General features: G+C 38.1%; 1 protein-coding gene across 5 annotated transcripts in view; it reads right to left on the minus strand.

The window, feature by feature from the left end:
- The window catches only part of CEP112 (centrosomal protein 112), a 542,833-nt gene that overhangs the window by 475,864 nt on the left and 47,239 nt on the right, over positions 1-19,730 (minus strand). For all 5 annotated transcript variants that reach the window (XM_025362280.1, XM_025362276.1, XM_025362279.1 and 2 more), the window contains exons 5-6: positions 13,760-13,853; positions 10,856-10,933 (exon numbers count right to left, since the gene is read on the minus strand). In XM_025362280.1, coding sequence (XP_025218065.1) covers positions 10,856-10,933; positions 13,760-13,853 — 172 coding nt within the window. The remainder of the gene's footprint in view (positions 1-10,855; positions 10,934-13,759; positions 13,854-19,730) is intronic.

Raw genomic sequence — 19,730 nt, forward strand, 5'->3', positions numbered from 1 at the left:
CCAGTATCCTCAGCAAATTAACACAGGAATGGAAAACCAAACAGCACATGTTCTCACTTATTAGTGGAAGCTGAACAGTAAAAATACATGGACACAGGGAAGGGAACAACACACACTGGGGCCTGTCGGGGGAGGCTAGAGGGTTGTGGGGAGAGCATTAGAAAAAAGAGCTAATGCATGCTGGGCTTAAGTGTTGGGTTAGTAGGTGCAGCAAACCACCATGGCACACATATATAACAAACTTACACATCCTGCACATGTACCCTGGAACTTAAAATATAATAAAATAAAAATCCCTAGTGCCATTTATACCCTTGTAGCCAAATTCTAGCTCAACACCTAGAAACTACTAACCTGTTCTCCATCCTTATAGTTTTACCATTTCCACAATACCATATAAATGCAATTTTTAAAAAAAAACAGCCTTTTTAGTCTACTTTCACTCAATTTAGCCTTTTCACTCAATATAATATATTTGAAATTCATCCACTTTTTTGTGTGATTTGATAATTGAGTGCTTTTCATTACTAAAAAGTATTCCATTGTATAGATGCACATATAATTTGTGTATCCAGTCTCCAGTTGAGAGGCATTTAGGACTATTTGCAGTTTTGAACAATTACTAAAGAAGAGGAGAGCTGTTATAAATACTTGCATATAAGGTTTTTGTGTGAACACAGACTTTCATCACACTTGAGTAAATACTTAAGAGTGAGATTGCTGGGTCATGTGATAAATGTGTTTTAATTTTTTTTAAGTGCCAACTGTTTTCCAAGTAATATTTTGCAGCAAGAGGTGAGGGTTCCAGTTGCTTCTCATCCTCGCCAGCATTTTGCATTGTCAGGTCTTTTGTTTGTTTTCACCACTGTAATAGGTGTGTAGTGGTGTCTCATCACAGTATCTTTTGTCCCATCTTTTAATTAGGTTGTTTTCTTATTGTTGAGGTTTAAGAATCTTTATATATTCTGGATAAAGGTATTTGCCAGATATGTGACTATCTCCCTAAGCTGAAACTGGCCTCACAACATGAGCTGGAAAGTGTTCCCTCTTCTGGTGGAGATGGTATAGAGCTGGTATTATTTCTCCCTTAATTGTTTGATTAAATTTGTCAGTGACACCATGCAGCCCTCAAGTTTGCTTTGTTGGGAGGCTTTTGTTTTTGTTTTTGAGATGGAGTCTCACTCCATCGCCCAGGCTGGAGTGCAGTGGCACGATCTCAGCTCATTGCAATCTCCACCTCCTGGATTCACGCAATTCTCCTGCTTCAGCCTCCCATGCAGCTAGGACTACAGGCACATGCCACCACACCCAGCTAATTTTTGTATTTTTAGTAGAGACAAAGTTTTACCATGTTGGCCAGGCTGGTCTCGAACTCCTGGCCTCAGGTCATCCGCCCGCCTTGGCCTCCCAAAGTGCTAGAATTATAGGCGTGAGCCACTGCACCCGGCCTGTTGGGAGGTTTTAAAATACAAATTATATTTATTTAATAGCTATAGGACTATTCAGGTTATCTATTTCATCTTAATTTTGGTAGTCTGTGTTGCTCAAGGACTTTTTCCCTTACATCTACAGTGTCAAATTTATGCCCAGAGTTGCTTGCAGTAATCTCTTATTATACTTTGAGTGTCTACAGTGCCTGTAATCATACCTCCTCTTTCATTCTTGATACTAGCAAATCCATTCTTCTTTTCATGCTTTGTCAGTCTGGCTAAAAGTTCATTGATTCCATTCATCACTTAAAAATCCAGGTTTTGGTTTCACTGATTTTCTTTATTGCTTTTTTGTGTTCAATTTCATTGATTTCTACTGTAATCTTTATTATTTCCTTCATTTGCTTACTTTGGGTTTAACTTGTTCTTTCACCAGTTTCTTTAGATGGGGGCTTAGATTTGTAATTTAGAACTTTCTTCTTTTCTCTCTTGGTGCTTTCAAGATTTTCTCTTTGTCAGCCGGGTGCGGTGGCTCATGCCTGTAATCCCAGCACTTTGGGAGGCCGAGGCAGGGGGATCACCTGAGGTCAGGAGTTTGAGACCAGTCTGACCAACATGGTGAAACCCCATCTCTACTAAAAATACAAATAATTAGTCGGGCGTGGTGGCGCCTGCCTGTATGTAATCCCAGCTACTCGGGAGGCTGAGGCAGGAGAATTGCTTGAACCTGGGAGGCAGAAGTTGCAGTGAGCTGAGATCGTGCCATTGCACTCTAGCCTGGGCAACAAAAGCAATGCTTCGTCTCAAAAAAAAAAAAAAAAAAAGATTTTCTCTTTGTTTCTCAGCAATCTTAGTACTGTTGCTAGGTGTGACCCTTTATATTTAAACTTGAAGTGCTTTGAGCTTTTTGGATGTGCAAATTGATGTTTCTCATCAAATCAGAAATTTTGCAGCCAATTGTTCTTCAAACATATTTTCTGCTCCTTTGTCTTCTCTTTGTTCTGGTACACCCATTACACACATGTTGGTGCACTTAATGGTATCCCACATTTACCTGAGGCAATGTTCATTTTTCTGCATTCTTTTTTCTCTCTTCTTTGGCCTGCATAATCTCTATCAATCTATCTTCAAGTCACTGAATCTTCTGCCAGTTCAAATCTATTGCTGAGCCCCTATAGTGAATTTTTCACTTCGGTTATACTGTTTAACACTGTAATTTCCATCTGCTTTTTTTTTTTTGCTTTTTGTTTTTAGCAATGGGGTTCTCACCATGTTGCCCAGGCTGGAGTACAGTGGCTATTCGCAGATATGATCACAGCACACTACAGCCTCAAACTCCCGGGCTCAAGCAATCCTTCCTCCTCTGCCTCCTGAGGAGCTGGAACTATAGGTGCATGCCACTGTGCCCAGCTCTGGTTCTTTTTTATAATTTAAATCTCTATAGGATATTCTGTATTTGATGAGATATGGTCATCACAGCTTTCTGTTTTTTGTTTTTGTTTTTGTTTTTGAGATGGAATCTCGCTCTGTCGCCAAGGCTGGAGTGCAGTGGTGCGATCTCGGCTGTCTGCAACCTCCACTTCCCAGGTTTAAGTGATCCTCCTGCCTCAGCTTCCCGAGTAGCTGGGACTACCAGTGTGCGCCACCATGCCCAGCTAACTTTTTGTATTTTTAGTAGAGATGGGGTTTCACTGTGTTAGCCAGGATGGTCTTGATCTCTTGACCTTGTGATCGGCCCACCTCAGCCTCCCAAAGTGCTGGGATTACAGGCATGAGCCACCACACCCGGCCCATCACAGCTTTCTTTACTTCTTTAAACATCGTTTCCTTTAGTTCTTTGAACACATTTATAATGGCTATTTTGAAGTCTTTGTTTGTTAAATCTGGTCTCTCGGCCCTCTCACAGGCCATTTCTGTTGCATAATTTTTCTCTGTATAATGGCCATACGTTCCTGTTTCTTTGCATGTCTTGTAATTTTTTTTCTTGAAAACTGGACATTTTAGGTAATACAATGTAGCAACTTTGGACACTGATTCCCCTCTCCATGAGTAACTTTAGTTGTTTTCATTTGTTTATTTCATTAGTGGCTTGGCTAGACTATTTCATAAAGTATATTTCTCCCGCAGTGTGAAGACTTTGGAGTCACCCCTCAGTGCATACAGTCTTGGGCATGCACACAATCACCTGTGATGACAGTGGATTCAGCAGGGCTCCTCTAACTGTTTTTTCTCCTTATCATTTTATTAAACTGTATATCTAATTTGACATCACACCCAGCTCTTATGTCTACTAATTGCTGGCCATTTGTTCTATTATTTTCAACAATACCTTGGGTCATAAATTGCTCCATAGCCTGATTCAATTAAATTCAGGCAGGGATAGATGCTGAGGTAGTCTCTGAGAATTGTTCTGACCCCAGGAGGACTCTTCTTGGCTGTCTCTGTCCCTGGTTCTCTCTGGTGACTGTACTAGCCTGTGGTTTAGCTTATTGCTGTTAATTAGTATAAACTACCAGACTCCTCTTATTTGTTGACCACTAAAATCTCCATTGTTTTCTAGAGCATCCTTAGGCTTGAACTTCCCCACACTGTTTCCATTAGTCCATTTCTTGGAGGAGAGCTTCTTATCTTACTGATCTTCAGACTGCCTCTCCCCCTGTGCAAAAATCTCTGAGCTACTACACTAGGCACTGTGCAGAGGAAGCTTTCTTGTTCCTGGTTTGCGACTCCTGGAGTGAAACCTCTATCCTATGAACAAGTCGAGGTAAAGACAATCAAGGCCACAGTATTCTTGGCCTACTGTGTCTGGGGTAGAGCTTCTGCCGTATCAGTCTTGGCTGAGTGGAGGAAGACAGCCCTCTCCCCCAACCACTAAGCTGCACTCACCAGGAATTTAGCCACCTCCACTCAGACTTCAAAGGGATAAGAAATTCGGCAGCACGCCCCTCCCAATACGATACTGTATCCCTCGATTGGGAGCTGAGGGGAGAGAAACTTCATCTTCTTTGCCACACCCACTGGGAATGGAATTTCTGCGAAGCTGAGCTTGAGGAGGAACAGGGGAAAAGTGAAAGCAAGTCATGGTTCACGTGCCAAAAACTCTTGCCTTTCTTACCAAGCTGTAGTTGATTTTCTTGAATAAATGTCTTCATTTGCTCTATGCCTTTAGGACAATTTCCAGAGACTTTTAATTACCAATTACCAATGATGCTTGTTTTGCTACGGAGCACATCTGTGGAGCTCCTCATGCTACCATTCTAGAAATAGAACCCCCTCTTCTTTTCTAAAGTAAGTATTTCATGCTGTAAATTTCCCAATGAAACCTACTTTGGCTACATCCCACACATTTAGATATGTTGTGTTGTCATTTAAAATATTTTCTCATTTCCCTTAAGATTTTTTCTTTTACCCCTGGATTATTCAGAAGTGTGTTAATTTCTAAATCTTTGTGGATTTCCCAAATAATTTGTTGCCAATCTCCAGTTTAATTCTCTATGATCTGAAAAATTATCATCTTAATCATTATAATTATATTGTGAGGTTCTGAAAAATGGTGATGCTTGTTTGTCTCAGGGGACAATCAACTGCCTTCAGATCAGTCTGCAAATTCCATCTCTCCTTCTACAGACAGAAGCTCTGGTGTCAGTTCCAAGTTTGAAGTCTTTCCTATGTCATTTGAGTCTGCCCCTCACATGTACCACTTGGTGTGGTCTGGGACTAGGGCAATAGTTTATATCACAATTCAGTTCTCTAAGACTTCTATGAGACTATGATTTGGGGGATATGTTCCACATGTGTCCACCTTGGAGAAAGACTGGAACTTGTATTGGTTCATACACAGAACTAGCAATCCCCTTCTCCCACTCTTTCCATTCCTGGATTTCCCTGCATACCTCTCTGGCTCTGACAGCTTCTTTCTCAGTCCCACTGGCCAAAATAATGAGGTTCCTTCAGAGTTGGAAGGAACTATTCACAGTTCCATGTGACTAGGCCCACTCTGAGAGCAAAGTATAATAGCAAGTGAAAAGATACAGGAAAAAAATAGTATATAAAATGTTCCTCCCAATTCTTTGTATGAACAGGTTTCTTTTATCTGTTGATCTATCCAAACAGATGGGCGCTAACTGCTGCCCTGAGACCACAATAGCATAGTTTTTCCACTGGGGCTGGTGTAGAGGCAGGGCCAGGAAATTTAAAAAAAAAAAAAAAAAAATCCCCTCACATTCTTCCATTCTCCCACTTCTCTGGCCAAAAAGATGGACTGCTCTGTAAGTTTCTGCCATCCACGCCTGCTACACAGTCCCTCAGTTTGGCCCACCATGGAGTCAAAGTTGGGAGTTAAGGAAGAAAAAAACACAAACAGAAAACCAGGAAACTTCCTGCCACTGTATCAGTGATTCTTCATAGTCCAACTTCCCTCTCAATCGGCCTGTTATTATTGACTTTTCAGAGTCCCCAAGTGGTTTGCTTTCTGTATTTTGTCCAGAATTCTTGGTTGTGGGAGAACCTGGCTGTAATAGATTTACTCTTGGCCAGAAGTTTACATTCAATTTTAAAACAAATAAATGTCAACTTCTCAAATAAAACTCTGAATATAGTTACACTCCCCAAATGCAAGCTTTGGGGAAAATGCTATAAATACTGTTGTGGCTTTGTTTTTTATGAATAATAAATACTTAATATTTTTAAAAAACACTTAAAATGTTAAGAAAATAAGCGCTTATATTTTACCATGTGGAATTATCAGTTACCATTTTGAGTAGATACTTCCAGATATTTTTATACTCTAGAGAAAGACAAAGAGAATTTGTCTTATCAAAGTATTAATTTTTTATGTAAACCACTCTCATAACTCTTCTTCATTTGGGTAACTTTGTCCTAGTCTCAAAATCTGACACTTTCACTCATTTGTAGAAAACTACAGCTGAATGAGAAGCCTAAAATATCGGAATGTTCAGCTCAGTTTCTCTCCAAGACCATTGTGTAGTATGAAATGGACAGGAGTCAGGCATAGTGGTGTGCACCACTAGCTACTCAAGAGGCTGAGGCAAGAGGATCACTTGAATCCATGAGTTTAAGGCTGCAGTGAGCTATGGTCTTGCCACTGCACTTTAGCCTGGGTGACAGAGCAAGACCCTGTCTCAAAAGAAAAGAAAAGAAAAGAAAAGGAGAAAAAAGAAAAGAAAAGCGGCAGGTTTCTAACCTACATGAAAAAAACCATGAAATTGCCTAAAATAAAACTAGATAAGACAGCTGAAATTACATGCTTACTTAATGAGAACTGTCCCAACTAATCATACCACAAAGTACCCCGTTAATGAACACAACATATTTCCCCTCTCTGTACCTTAAGTAAATTATAATAAAGACCCATGAAGAAGAGGAAAAGAAAAAAAGAAGAGAAAAAAAAGAGAAGAGAAAGGAGGAAAAGGAAAAAATAACAAAGACTACAAATCTATGTATAATTAGAATTGCAAAGAAAATATTATCAATTCAATTACCACACAAGAGTAACAATAACATAATTTTCTTAGGATAAAAGTTGGTCTTTCTATGTATGGTAATTTTTCTTTTAAACCATCAGTCAGTAATGACCATGATTTTTAGTGATTCAATTTAAAAGCTTCATTCAATGGCAGGTTTCAATTGTGTCAGCAAGCTAATGTTTCCCATCCATTTCTATACCTATAAAGTAGATAAAGGGATTTAAATTCAAAGGGAACTTGTTTCATGATTGTGATTTTCATTGAATGTTAATATTATACACCTCACTTATCAAAGAAAATTCACAAGCACATTCTAGAAACCAGAATGAACATACTTAGGACTTTTTCCTGCTACCTTAAAACTACAGCACTTTAAAAAGGAAGCTACAAATAATTCCTAGTCAACATCAAAAACTTCCAATATTCCTGACATAGATCTTAAGATATTATATTAATCACAAAATAAATAACAGAATCTAAAACTTGAAAAACCAAATAAGACATATTTTTTAAAGTTTTTTTTTCAAATGGGTACACATAGAGTGTTTCACAATGATCCATGAGTCACTAAAGGGAGAATGTTCCAAAGCCTCCATCCATGCAAGTACTCAGATGAACTTACAAATAGCGAATACCCACAGCACAACCTTTCAGCTTGTGACTTAGAGAGTCAGACACGAAATAGGTATAAAATATATTGAGAAAGCAAGAAAGCGTCACAAAAACTAAATGTTGAAAAGGTTAAATATTAAGAAAAAATACAAGAGAAAAATATCATTGCTAGTTTTTAATAAATAAAGCTCTACTTGAATTATGTATTCCTAGAAAAAATACTAACATACTCCTGGGAAAATAAAGAATATATTTGGGAATTTGATTTCTGGGAAAATAAAGAATATATTTGGGGAAATTTTGATTTTTTAACAAAAACTAGACAATTCAAATTCTACAACATCTAATGCATCAGAATGAAGATGCTGACAAGAACACCAGTATATAAGAAATGTATCCGTAGTCCAGAGCACAAACATTAACTCTAGCTCCTAATGGATCACTCGGAGGAAGAAAGAAAAAAGCCAATCACGCAGTCTCATACAAAACTAAAATCAAAGCAAAATCTAAGCTTTCTAGTAAGTTGGATACTTAAATTATTCTACTGTAATAAAGAGATATAGCTCAGCCTGATTAATGCCTATATGGTATAAATACATAAAAAGGCAAGACTTTTATATTTTACACTGTTATTGTATTCTTTGAACAATAAAAATGTGAAACAAAACCCTAGACAGACCTACTTCTAAGGTATTACCTCACAATATCTTAAATATTATGTTTTAATTTTATTATACCAAGAAAGATTTAATTCTCAGAACAGTTAAATAACCGTGAAAAGTACTCTATGTGCTAAGTAATGTATATCATGGTTCAAGTGGCTAAGGGAAAAGGCGAGTTTAAAAGGATAGCTCCAGAATTTTCTTTTCCACTTTGATGTTGCTCTCTGGCAAAAGGAATTTGTCTTTCTGAAGGATTTCCTGTGCTCTTCTCCCACACTGGTAACAGGACTTCCCTCCAATGGCAACTTCCCCTGCATCTTAAAACATGAAAACGTTTTTCTTTTGATTTATTATCCTCCTTTCATCAATTCTACTTCTCTCTTTCTCTAGAAAACTCCCAAAATTAATAGGAGGTCCACATTACTTTAATTTCCTATCCATTTCCCAACCTTCTAACTGTGCCCATTCCACGAGCCAGACATCCTCCCTCACTCTGCTCTCCACCCAGACCTCCTGACTCTCCGAGCTCTCCAAAGACTAGAGCTGTTCTAGTTTCTGGGCGCAGCTGCCTTCTCAAACAGTGTGACTCCAACACATAACTCCAGCTGTTGACTCTCAAGAAACTCTAGGCCTTGAACTACCCCATTAAACCTTACCAGTTTTCAACTCCACTATCTAAATTAAAACCTTTAAAATGGGTCCGCCCTCATCTGACAGTCAATTAACTGACAAAAGGCCAACATTTCCATTTCTCAGAACCAAGCCTTTAGGTGCCCTTCAGTTCAGTCTTTCGATCAGTCACTTAGCACATTTTACTCTCAAAAGTTTTTCCTTTTTACCTTTCCCTCCTCCTGGCAATCATGCTAACATGGAGTCCACTATAAAGACCTAAACAGCCAGGCACAGTGGCTCATGCTTGTAATCCCAGTACTCTGGGAGGCTGACGTGGGCAGATCACCTGAGGGTCAGGAGTTCGAGACCAGCCTGACCAACATGGTGAAATCCCCGTCTCTACTAAAAATACAAAAATTAGCCAGGCATGGTGGCACGCACCTGTAATCCCAGCTACGTGGGAGGCTGAGGCAGGAGGATTGCTTGAACCCGGGAGGCAGAGGTTGCAGTGAGCCACGATAGCACCACTGCACTCCAGCCTGTGCAACACAGGAAGACTCTGTCTGAAAGAAAGAAAGAAAGAAAGAAAGAAAGAAAGAAAGAAAGAAAGAAAGAAAGAAAGAAAGAAAGAAAGAAAAGAAAGAGAAAGAAAGAGAAAAAAAAGACCTAAAAGATAATCAGGACCTTTTCTCCATTTCTACTCATATCCAATAGAACTTTCATAATCCCACCAAGTCAATTTCCCTAAAGCACTGCTTTCATTAAAGACCATTATTAGTAGAAAGGTTTTAAGTTTTTTGAAATAACAATCCCTAATGTCAGTGAATAGGTGGAAAATGGACAACTGATATACTGCTGGTGAAGAAAATGGACAACTGATACTGCTGGTTGAAATTGGTATAAACCTTGTACCAAAAGATGTACCAAAGATGTAATGTAAGCTAAGAAAGTAACCAAATATGTATAAAAAGACTCTTACAAGGAATTTTACTGCAAAATTACTTATGTTAAACAAACTGGGAGCAACTCAGATGTCCAAAAATAGCAGAACACTTAAAAAGTTTATGGAATATCCATCCAAAAGAAAAATAAATGCTACCATTCACAGTCTTTTATATAGAGTTCTTACAAACTCATATAAAATGTTAAATTGCATATAAGATAGTATTTATAATAAAATTTTATTGAATCTTATAAAAACACACAGAAAATAAGGGAGGAAAAGATATGTTATATAACAAAATGTTAACACAGGTCTCTGTTGATTTTTATTCCTCTGATTTTTCTACATTTTTCAAACTACAAATTATTTTTACAATAAAACATATTCTAAAATCATTTTAAGCACTTTTTGTTGTTTCCTAAAAGCATTTAAACAGTTAGCATATATGTAAAGTGAAATGAGAAAAAAAACGCCAGAGCTCAATATTGCCTAAAATTTAAAAGCTAAACTTCTCAATTTAGCATTCAAAGCTCCAATGTAATGCAGGCTGACACAGTGTTCACAGATTCCATACATAAATTCTAAACACCCAATCACGACAGCTCACTTACTCCACCACGTCATTCTTAGTGCCTATTTCTGCCACCAATTCCCACCTCCCTCTCTCTCCAAATACTTTCTTGACCCACAGCCTCTATAAACTGCTGTCCGTAACAGCTGCTCATCCATGGGGTCCCCTTGAGTGTTTTTAACCCAAATGGCTGTGTTGCTTCAGGTTCTCCCTTCCCTCCCCTCCACTTAGGGTGACTCACATAACTCATCTTGGTATTCTACCATATACTATCATAAATTATTATTGTTACTTAACTATTTTATATGTATATCTCTTATTTCACACATAAGAAAGTTAGCTTGTTGGGGACAGGGACTATTTTATGTTTGTTCAGAATGTTATTTATTTTCTATACTTAAGCCTTTCTCAAGGCCACACAGTAACAAATGTCTAACATCCAACGTTCACTGAATAAAATCAAATTAGTTCAGATATTATCCACATACAATATGACTTTGACACATCTATATATACACGAAGCAAATACTTTTTTTTACCCCAAGATTCCAACTATTAAGGCGAGCTTCAATGTCACTATCATCCAAAGAAACAGGAGACTTTTTCGAATAAACTTCCTGAAATACAAAAGGGAAAAAGGAAGAGGAGAGGGAGGAAAGAAGGAAGAAATAAAAGAGGAAAAGATGAAAGAGATAAAAGAGGAAAAGATAGAAGAGATAAAAGGGGAAACAAAGAGGAAGGACAGGAAAGAAGGGAGGAAGGAAAGAAGGAAAAAAGGAAGGGAGGAAAGAAGGGAAAGCAGGGAAAGGGAGGGAGGAAAAGAAGAGAAAGAGAGGGGAAGGGAGAGAGAAAAAAAGGACAAAATACATGTCATTCAGCGCCATGAGAGTTTTGTGTGCTTGTCTGGTAATGCTGTATTGCCCTCAGAGGAAAGGATTGGGTTACAACTGAACTAGGGTTCTCAGTTCTTTTTTTTTTTTTTTTTTGAGACAGTTTCACTCTTTTTGCCCAGGCTGGAGTGCAATGGGGCGATCTCGGCTCACCGCAACCTCCGCCTCCCGGGTTCAAGCGATTCTCCTGCCTCAGCCTCCCGAGTAGCTGGGATTACAGGCATGTGCCACCACCCCGGCTAATTTTGTATTTTTAGTAGAGACGGGGTTTCTCCATGTTGGTCAGGCTGGTCTTGAACTCCCGACCTCAGGTGATCCACCTGCCTCGGCCTCCCAAAGTGCTGGGATTACAAGCGTGAGCCACCGCGCCCAGCCTGGTTCTCAGTTCTAAATAATGACTAGTACAGCAGCTTAGGGCTATGAGCTGCCTTAATAATATATTCACACAGTAACTAGATTTCAAAAAGTAAAAGATTAAAAAATAAACCCAGGCTCTTCTCTTTAAGTTCTTTTACAAAAAGTTTTGATTGTGGTATACCACAGTAGCTTTAAAGTGTGTTGTGGGGGGGGAGGGGCGACGTGAAAAGATGAATTATTCTCATAAAAATTAGTTAACAGGAAGTTTTGTGCTTATGTCCAAGAAGCTCTTTGTTCTTAAATTAATTCTCACTCATACACTGAATATAAATAATCTTTGGACTCACATCATAAAAACACAATTATGGCCGGGTGCGGTGGCTCACGCCTGTAATCCCAGCACTTTGGGAAGCCGAGGTGGGCAGATCACAAGGTCAGGAGATCAAGACCATCCTGGCTAACACGGTGAAACCCTGTCTCTACTAAATACACAAAAAATTAGCCAGACATGTGGCGGGCGCCTGTAGTCCCAGCTACTCGGGAGGCTGAGGCAGGAGAATGGCGTGAACCCGGGAGGCGGAGCTTGCAGTGAGCCAAGATCAGGCCACTGCACTCCAGCCTGGGCGACAGAGCAAGAATCCATCTCAAAAAAAAAAAAAAAACCACACAATTATGGTGATTCTTTACTTTTTAAAACATAACAATTCCATGCTTTTTTCCCCTCCTGTATAATTTCTGTATTACACATTTAACAGCCCAGATTAAAACTATAATGAACTAGAGACAACCTAAGATCTGTGCCCAGAAATTGACTATGACCAGAAAACCCTAAAAACTTAGAAAGGTAAGTCTGTGGAAGAGAATGGCTAGTTTCCAGCCCAGAAAGAATATTTGAAATTAGATTTTTGATACAGCATTCTCATGCTTTTAGAAAGCTTAATTGCTAACAAACGTACCTATTTATATCTATGATCATTTAAATTAATATGAAGTGATTTTTTTAAATGCACTAAAATGTTCTTCATATTTTACTGAGTTTCTACATTTCTTTTCAATAAAATATTGCATTATTATTATTTATAAAACTATATTAAAATTCATTATCACTTCTACTAGTGGTCCTCTGCTTCTTGTATGCTTTTTCATGAACAAGAATTTCTTAAATAAGAAAATGTACCTGCCTTGCTTATTCTGAGTAAATATAATGATTGTAGTTTATCACTACTGAAAATGTGCTGCCCTTTATATTTTTTAATTCCAAATTATCATTGGATAAAATGCAGTGAGTTATGTTTATAGTGCCATGTGCCAAAACAGTCATGCGTTATACATGCTTTCTCTTGTAACGAAAAGTCACGTAACTCAAGACAGCCAGAGTTAGGCAATAAGACTGGAATAAGCAGGCACAGTGTTCCTCTTTTCAAAGCTAACTGGGGCCGGGCGCAGTGGCTCAGGCCTGTAATCCCAACACTTTAGGAGACTGAGGCAGGCGGAAGGATCACTTGAGGTCAGGAGTTCAATACCACCCTGGCCAACATGGCGAAACCCTGTCTCTACTAAAGATACAAAAATTAGCCAGGCGTGGTGGCGCATGTCTGTAGTCTCAGCTACTTGGGAGGCTGAGGCAGGAGAATAGCTTGAACCTGGAAGGCGGAGGTTGCAGTGAGCCAAGATTGCACCACTGCACTCCAGCCTGGGCAACAATGAGACTCCATCTCAAAAAAAAAAAAAAAGCTAACTGGAGTGCTCATTAGCACCTTGTCCAAACCAAATCTATATTGAATAAATAGATGCAAGACAGACAGTCTTATTTCAAGATATACACAGTTTACCTTCATTAGAAAAGCAGTGTTCCCTACTTCACTACAATACCAATTTCTTCTTAATTTTATGATCACCGGGTATATAATTATTTCTATATATATTCTGAATAAAGGGAAAATGTTATTCTTTGTTACACAGGAGAAACAACAGACTGATGACTATAACACATCAGAATCATTGAGGAAGTAGAAGGGATACTACACTATATACCAAACACCCCACTTTCTTTGACATCAGGATGTTCACCAGAATCATCCAACTTTATTCCGTTTTGAAGCCAATCATTGGCACTTCAACAAGTGAAATTAAAACCTTGTTCAGCTATTTTAAAGCAACAAGCAAAAACCAAACAAAAGTAAAATCTAATCTTACACAAATCTTTGGGGTAATATTTTGTCCATCTTCTCTGTGAGTTGGACTCATAGAATGCGATCTCATTCGGAGCTTCCCAGTGTACTGTTCCCTGCTAAGAGACCAAAATAATCAAATCACAATTTGGAGAATTCAGAGGACACAGAGTATTAGAATCTAGGATTACCATTTTTTTTCCCTTGGAAATGAGATGATAGTTTGTATTAACAATGATGTTCCATAGCTGGGCATGGTGGCGAGCGCTTGTAATCCCAGCTACTTGGGAAGCTGAGGCAAGGAGAATCGCTTGAGCCTGGGAGGCACAGGTTGCAGTGAGCTGAGATTGTGCCACTGCACTCCAGCGTGGGAGACAGTGCAAGACTCCATCTCAAACAACAACAACAACAACACCACCACAAAAAAAGATGTTCCACATGAAAAAAAAAAAAATACAAATAATAACCTTTTTATGTATCATTTCATTTCATTTAAATTATAAGAGGTTACATAAATGCCACAGACTTGCTTATGCAAATGCTGTTTTTAAGTCAGACTAAAATAAATCACCTGCATTTAAATCTTTTCTCCTCCTTTCCCCTTTTCCCAAATGTAAAAAGAGAGAAAACGAAGCACATATTCTATGGGAAGAACATTGTTTCAGGGTCAGCGAACTTGGTTGGATTCATGTTCCACATCAACATGAAGCCTTACAACATATAAAATAACAAAATCTTCACGTAGTTTAAAGTTTCAATTAATTTGAAAGCATGTCAGAAACCACAGGTATATCAAAGTCTTCTATTTAAAAACACACCCTGTTAATTTAGGTAAAATGTGAAATGCAGGGTAAGTAGGAAACCAGTTTAAATGGACTTCATCAGAAAGACTTCTCTCATATAAATATCATATAAAATACATTCTTAAATAGCCTCCTTTAGCCTTATATGATTTTATTCAAACCACTTCAATGAAAGTTCCATAATTATGAACACCTATTCTCTGAACAACGGCTTCAAGATATATGAAATGGAAAATAACCAATATACAATAGATTAAAGTCACTAACATTCAACCACAAACCATATCAGGATTTCCTTTACAAACTGTGACCTACACTAAGTATTTCCAAAAGACAGAATACGAATTCAAAAGACAATATTAAAATGAATGTATTTTGTAATTAAAACTGATAGAATAACATTCCTTAGACGAGTTAATAAGTAATGTAAAATGGCTGAAAAAGCTGTTTTAAAGAGAGCTGTTTATTTTTTATACCCCATTCAGTATCACAAACATCCAAATAGTTAAAAGCAAATGAGAAAAATGGGCAAAGTTAATATTTTGAGTATAATTTTACCAGTCAATGTGCATCAGCTGATATAAGCATTTAAAACTCTATGAGGAGAGGTAACCTGGTATGTCATACTAAGCAGTGGCCTATTCTTCTTTAAGAATAGATTAAATAATCATAAAAAGATCTATACTTAAAAATTGAAAAATGCTTAAATATTAAAATTCTTCTCATAAAAAATACTAATTTAAAAAGGAGCCTGAAATATTTATCTATTTATTGCACAGGGTTGCATACATAAAACAACACACCCTCTTAATTCACTTGTAGCTGTCCTTCTGTACCAACCTTTTTACCCTCACGATAAATTTTCAAAAATGTTATTGGGGCCATGCTCTAACCTGTCATATATTTTCAATCAACTACAATATGACTTGCATTTATCCCAAAAGTGCTATAAGTAAGGTCATCAACAGTCTCCTAGACACTCAAGCAAATGAGTCATAACCTGTCCTTAATTTAGTTGATCTCACTACAACATTAGAGACAGTAGTTTAACGATGCTGCATTCAATGTCTCCATAAAACCATTCTTCTGGCCAGATGCAGTAGCTCACACCTAATCCCAGCACTTTGGGAGGCCAAGGTGGGCCTATTGCTTAAGCTCAGGAGTTTGGCACCAGCCTGGGCAACATGTGAAAAAAAGTAGTCAGTCGGGCTTGGTGGTGCATGCCTGTGGTCCCAGCTACTTGGGATGCTGAGGTAGAAGGATCACTTGAGGCCAGCAGGAGATTGAGGCTACAGTGAGCTGTGATTGTTCCATTGCACTCCAGGCTGGGTGACAGAGTGAGACCCTGTCTAAAAACAAATGAACAAACAAAAACCATTTTTCCATGGTTCTCATCCTATCATTCAGAGATCTCCTTCACAGTAACCTTCACTAGCTTTCTTCGCCCATCCCATACATGCTGTGATCCCAGAGTTCTGTGTCTAAACTAATTTATTTTCATTTTACAAGTTTTCTCTGGATGATCCAATGTATTAATTTTTCAAATAATAAGAGGTTTTGCTTACAAAATGTATATCTGTAGTCCAAATTGCTCTCTTGGCCTCCAAACCCATTACAAATACAAATTGAATAGCCCTACTTCCAATTAAACATGTCCATTATTATTAACTAAACTTATTATGTTACCCCTAATACGTGCTCCAGTGAAGGCCAAGTAATGGAGAGTCATTGCAGAAGCCAGCTTCTTGTGAAGGCATTTGAGCCAACTGAAAGACGTCAGTATTTGTTAAAATCTGGCTGGCATGAGAAAAACAGGACATTAGGTACAGAAATTTCATTTTCTGCCATGAGACTGTCTCCACCTGGAAACAACTTAAACTCTAAGTAAGTACAAAGGCTGAAATTCAGTGATGGCGCTGGTGGTCGGGGTGAACAGCAAAACAGAAAGTGGGAGAAAAGTTCAACCCTAAAAGCTTTTTTATGAATAACAGGTGCCCCATGCCACACAGAATAGCAAGTCCTGGTGCTTATAAGGACAGCCTACAGTTGATACAGGGGACCTGATCACAGTGAGCTCATAATATGGTACTTGTGCCAGGCAGAAAAGGGGTATTGTGCCTCAATTAATTTCAGGATGCCAAAACCAACATGGAAAGAAAAAATTCAGTACATTTGTAACATTCCCTGACATGCCCTTTGCTACTCTTAAGCCGTAAAACTAGGCGAATATAAATTTTCCCTTTCACTTTTTCCTAATGAGAAAATATTTCAACAGGAATTCACAAACACTAAGTATCAACACTGATTCTTAATACTAGAAAAATATTAACTTATCCCTATACATATAAAGAAATAAGGAATGATATTATACGTATAAAGATATAAAGGCTAAAGGAAGACCAATCAAATGTCCTCCTGTAAAAGAAAATTACTTTACGGGGTGATGTCAGCAAGACTCTCCTCTCAATGGACGCATAAATTCAACAACAATACATGGACCAAGATTCCCTTTGTGAGACATCCAGAGACCAGATGAGAGGCTCCTGTACCCCAGGCAAGCATGAAACCAACCACACTGAAGCCAGTAGGAAAATTTGTGGAATCCTCTTGCGCCATAAGCAAGGTTACTTAAGGGACTTGTTGCTGTCTTGCCTGAATCTTAGCTCTGAAAGGAAAGGGTCCCATGTTGGGAACTGCTGAGAACAAAGCCTCCAGTTTGGACTAGTATGCAGTAACTGACCATAGTCCCTTCCACCAGCTCAGAACTAGCAGGTGGAAACCCCCAATCCCAGCTTCTCCCTGGGGAAGGAAAAAATTGAAGCATCTGTCCAACACTCTGGCTTTTGGAAGGGGCTGCCTAAGGGACCGGATTCTGCAGGTACTCACAGAACTGGCATTCTCTAAATGCCTGGGGACCACTGAGAACAAAGGTGGTGGTTTGAACTAGTAAGCACTCATGGCCAGAGCTCCTACCCCTGGCTCAGCATAACACAATTAGAAAAGCTCATGGTCCACAGCTTCTCCCTGGGGAGGAAAAGAGAAGACTAAAGCATATATCCAACATTCAGACTCTTGGGGGACTGCCCAAGGAACTGGTTTCTGTCTCATCTGTCTTGAAGCACTGGTGGGATGCAGCATAAACTAAGTGCCTAGGGGCAGCTGAAAATAAAAGAGCAAGTAATAACCAAAAAAGGATTGAGCCAGTGTGCTACTAGCTTCAGAAGGCCCATAGTACAAGACACAGAATAAGAAGGAACAAGAGATTATGATCTCCTAAAAACAGAAACCAGCAAATCCCACTACTTTGAAATTCACACACGGAAGTCCAGAGAAGACACATCCACAGAAAAAGTTTATGAGGACCCCAGAATCTCTACTCAGGCCAATTCTTGAAGGTTTGCCCCTGTACAAAGCCAGTCCATAAAGACGGGGAGAAGTGGCTATTTTTCAAATACGTACACATTAATAAAAAGGATCAAGGAAAATAAAAATGGCCCAAAGAAAGGAACGAAATAAATCTCCAGAAACCAACCCTAAAAAAATGAAGGTAGATGGATTAGCTGATAAGAATTAAAAATAACCATAATCAAAATTTCAATAAGCTTAGGATAAATTATGCACAAACAAAATGAGTATTTTAACAAACAAAATATTTTTAAAGAGAAAAATCTGAGGGCTGAAGAATACAATAACTTGAACTAAAAACTTATCTAGAGGGGCTCAACAGCAGCCTTGATCAAGTACAAGAAAGAATCAGTAAACTCAAAGACAGGACATTTGAAATTATACATTCCACAGAGCAAAAATATTTTTTAAAAGACTGAAGAAAACATAGGAAACTTATGAGACACTATCAAGCAGGCCAATTTACATATTACTAAAGTCAGAGAAAGAGAAGAGAGGGAAAAGCAGTAAGCTTATTTAAAGAACTAATCTGAGGAGAAAAATGGACATCCAGATTTATGAAGCTCAAAAAATCCCAAGTAGGTTGAATGTAAAGAGATCTACACCAGGACACATTATAATCAAATTGCCAAATGTCAAAGAGAAAAAAAGAATTTTGAAATCAAAGAGAGAAAAGCAACTCATTACATACAAAGGAAACTCATAAAACTGGCAAAGGATTTTTCAACAGAAACTTTATAGGCCAGGAGAGAATGGGATGATATATTCAAAGTACTGAAAGAGAAAAACTGCCAATCAAGGATATTATTATATACCATGCAAGTCTGTCCTTTAAAAATGAAAGAGCGATATGGTCCCAGACAAACAAAAGTTGAAGGAGTTCATCACCACTACACTTGACTTAAAAGAAATTCTAAAGGGAGTTCTTCAAGTTGAAATGAAAGGACACTAGTTAGTAGCATGAAAACGCATGAAAATATGAAACTCACTGATAAAAGTAATTATATATAAAATACAGATTACTCTATTGATGTAATAGTGGTTCATTAAACTTTAATATAAAAATTAAAAGATGAAAGTCTTAAAAATAACTGTAACTGTTACCGAAACACCAGGGGTCCAGTCTAGGTCCCATTGCTCACCGCATAGAAAGCCAATCAATGAGACAATGAGTATTGTTAGGGAAGAAGGCTTTATTTGGGCACTGCAGCCAAGGAGATGGGAGATCAGTATCAAATCCATCTCCTCGCCCAACTAAAATTAGTTTATATAGCAGGGAAGAAATATAACTACATGTGGGAAAACAGGAATTAGGGAATGGTAAGGAAGAGGAGTTCGTCAACAGGAAGCAGGTGGTTGGTTAGGCAATCATGATAGGTGAGGGGTCTGGCATAACGTTGTCTAGATGCCGTGATCTGGTAAGTTTCAGTTCCTTGATACTATCTGGGATAACAGATGGTTGGTTTCCAGAGAAAGGAACTCAATTAAGACAAACGTTAACTTTTTCGAGTGTTAAGACTGGGAGGGTTAATTTCTGTGTTTATTCAAAAAAAAATAAACATCCATTTTATGGGACAACTTGGATGGTTTCATATCACACAATAATTTGTTAATGAATACAGAATATTAAAAGGTGAAAATTGGGACATTAATAACATAAAGTGTGTGAGTGAGTAAAAAGTATTGAATGTTTTAATACAATCGAAGTTACCAGCTTAAAATAGGTTGTTACAACTATAAGATGATTTATGTAAGCCTTATGGTAACATAAATTTTTTAAATATAGTA

Source organism: Theropithecus gelada, chromosome 16 (assembly GCF_003255815.1).
Source record: "Theropithecus gelada isolate Dixy chromosome 16, Tgel_1.0, whole genome shotgun sequence".
Classification (NCBI taxonomy): Eukaryota; Metazoa; Chordata; class Mammalia; order Primates; family Cercopithecidae; genus Theropithecus; species Theropithecus gelada.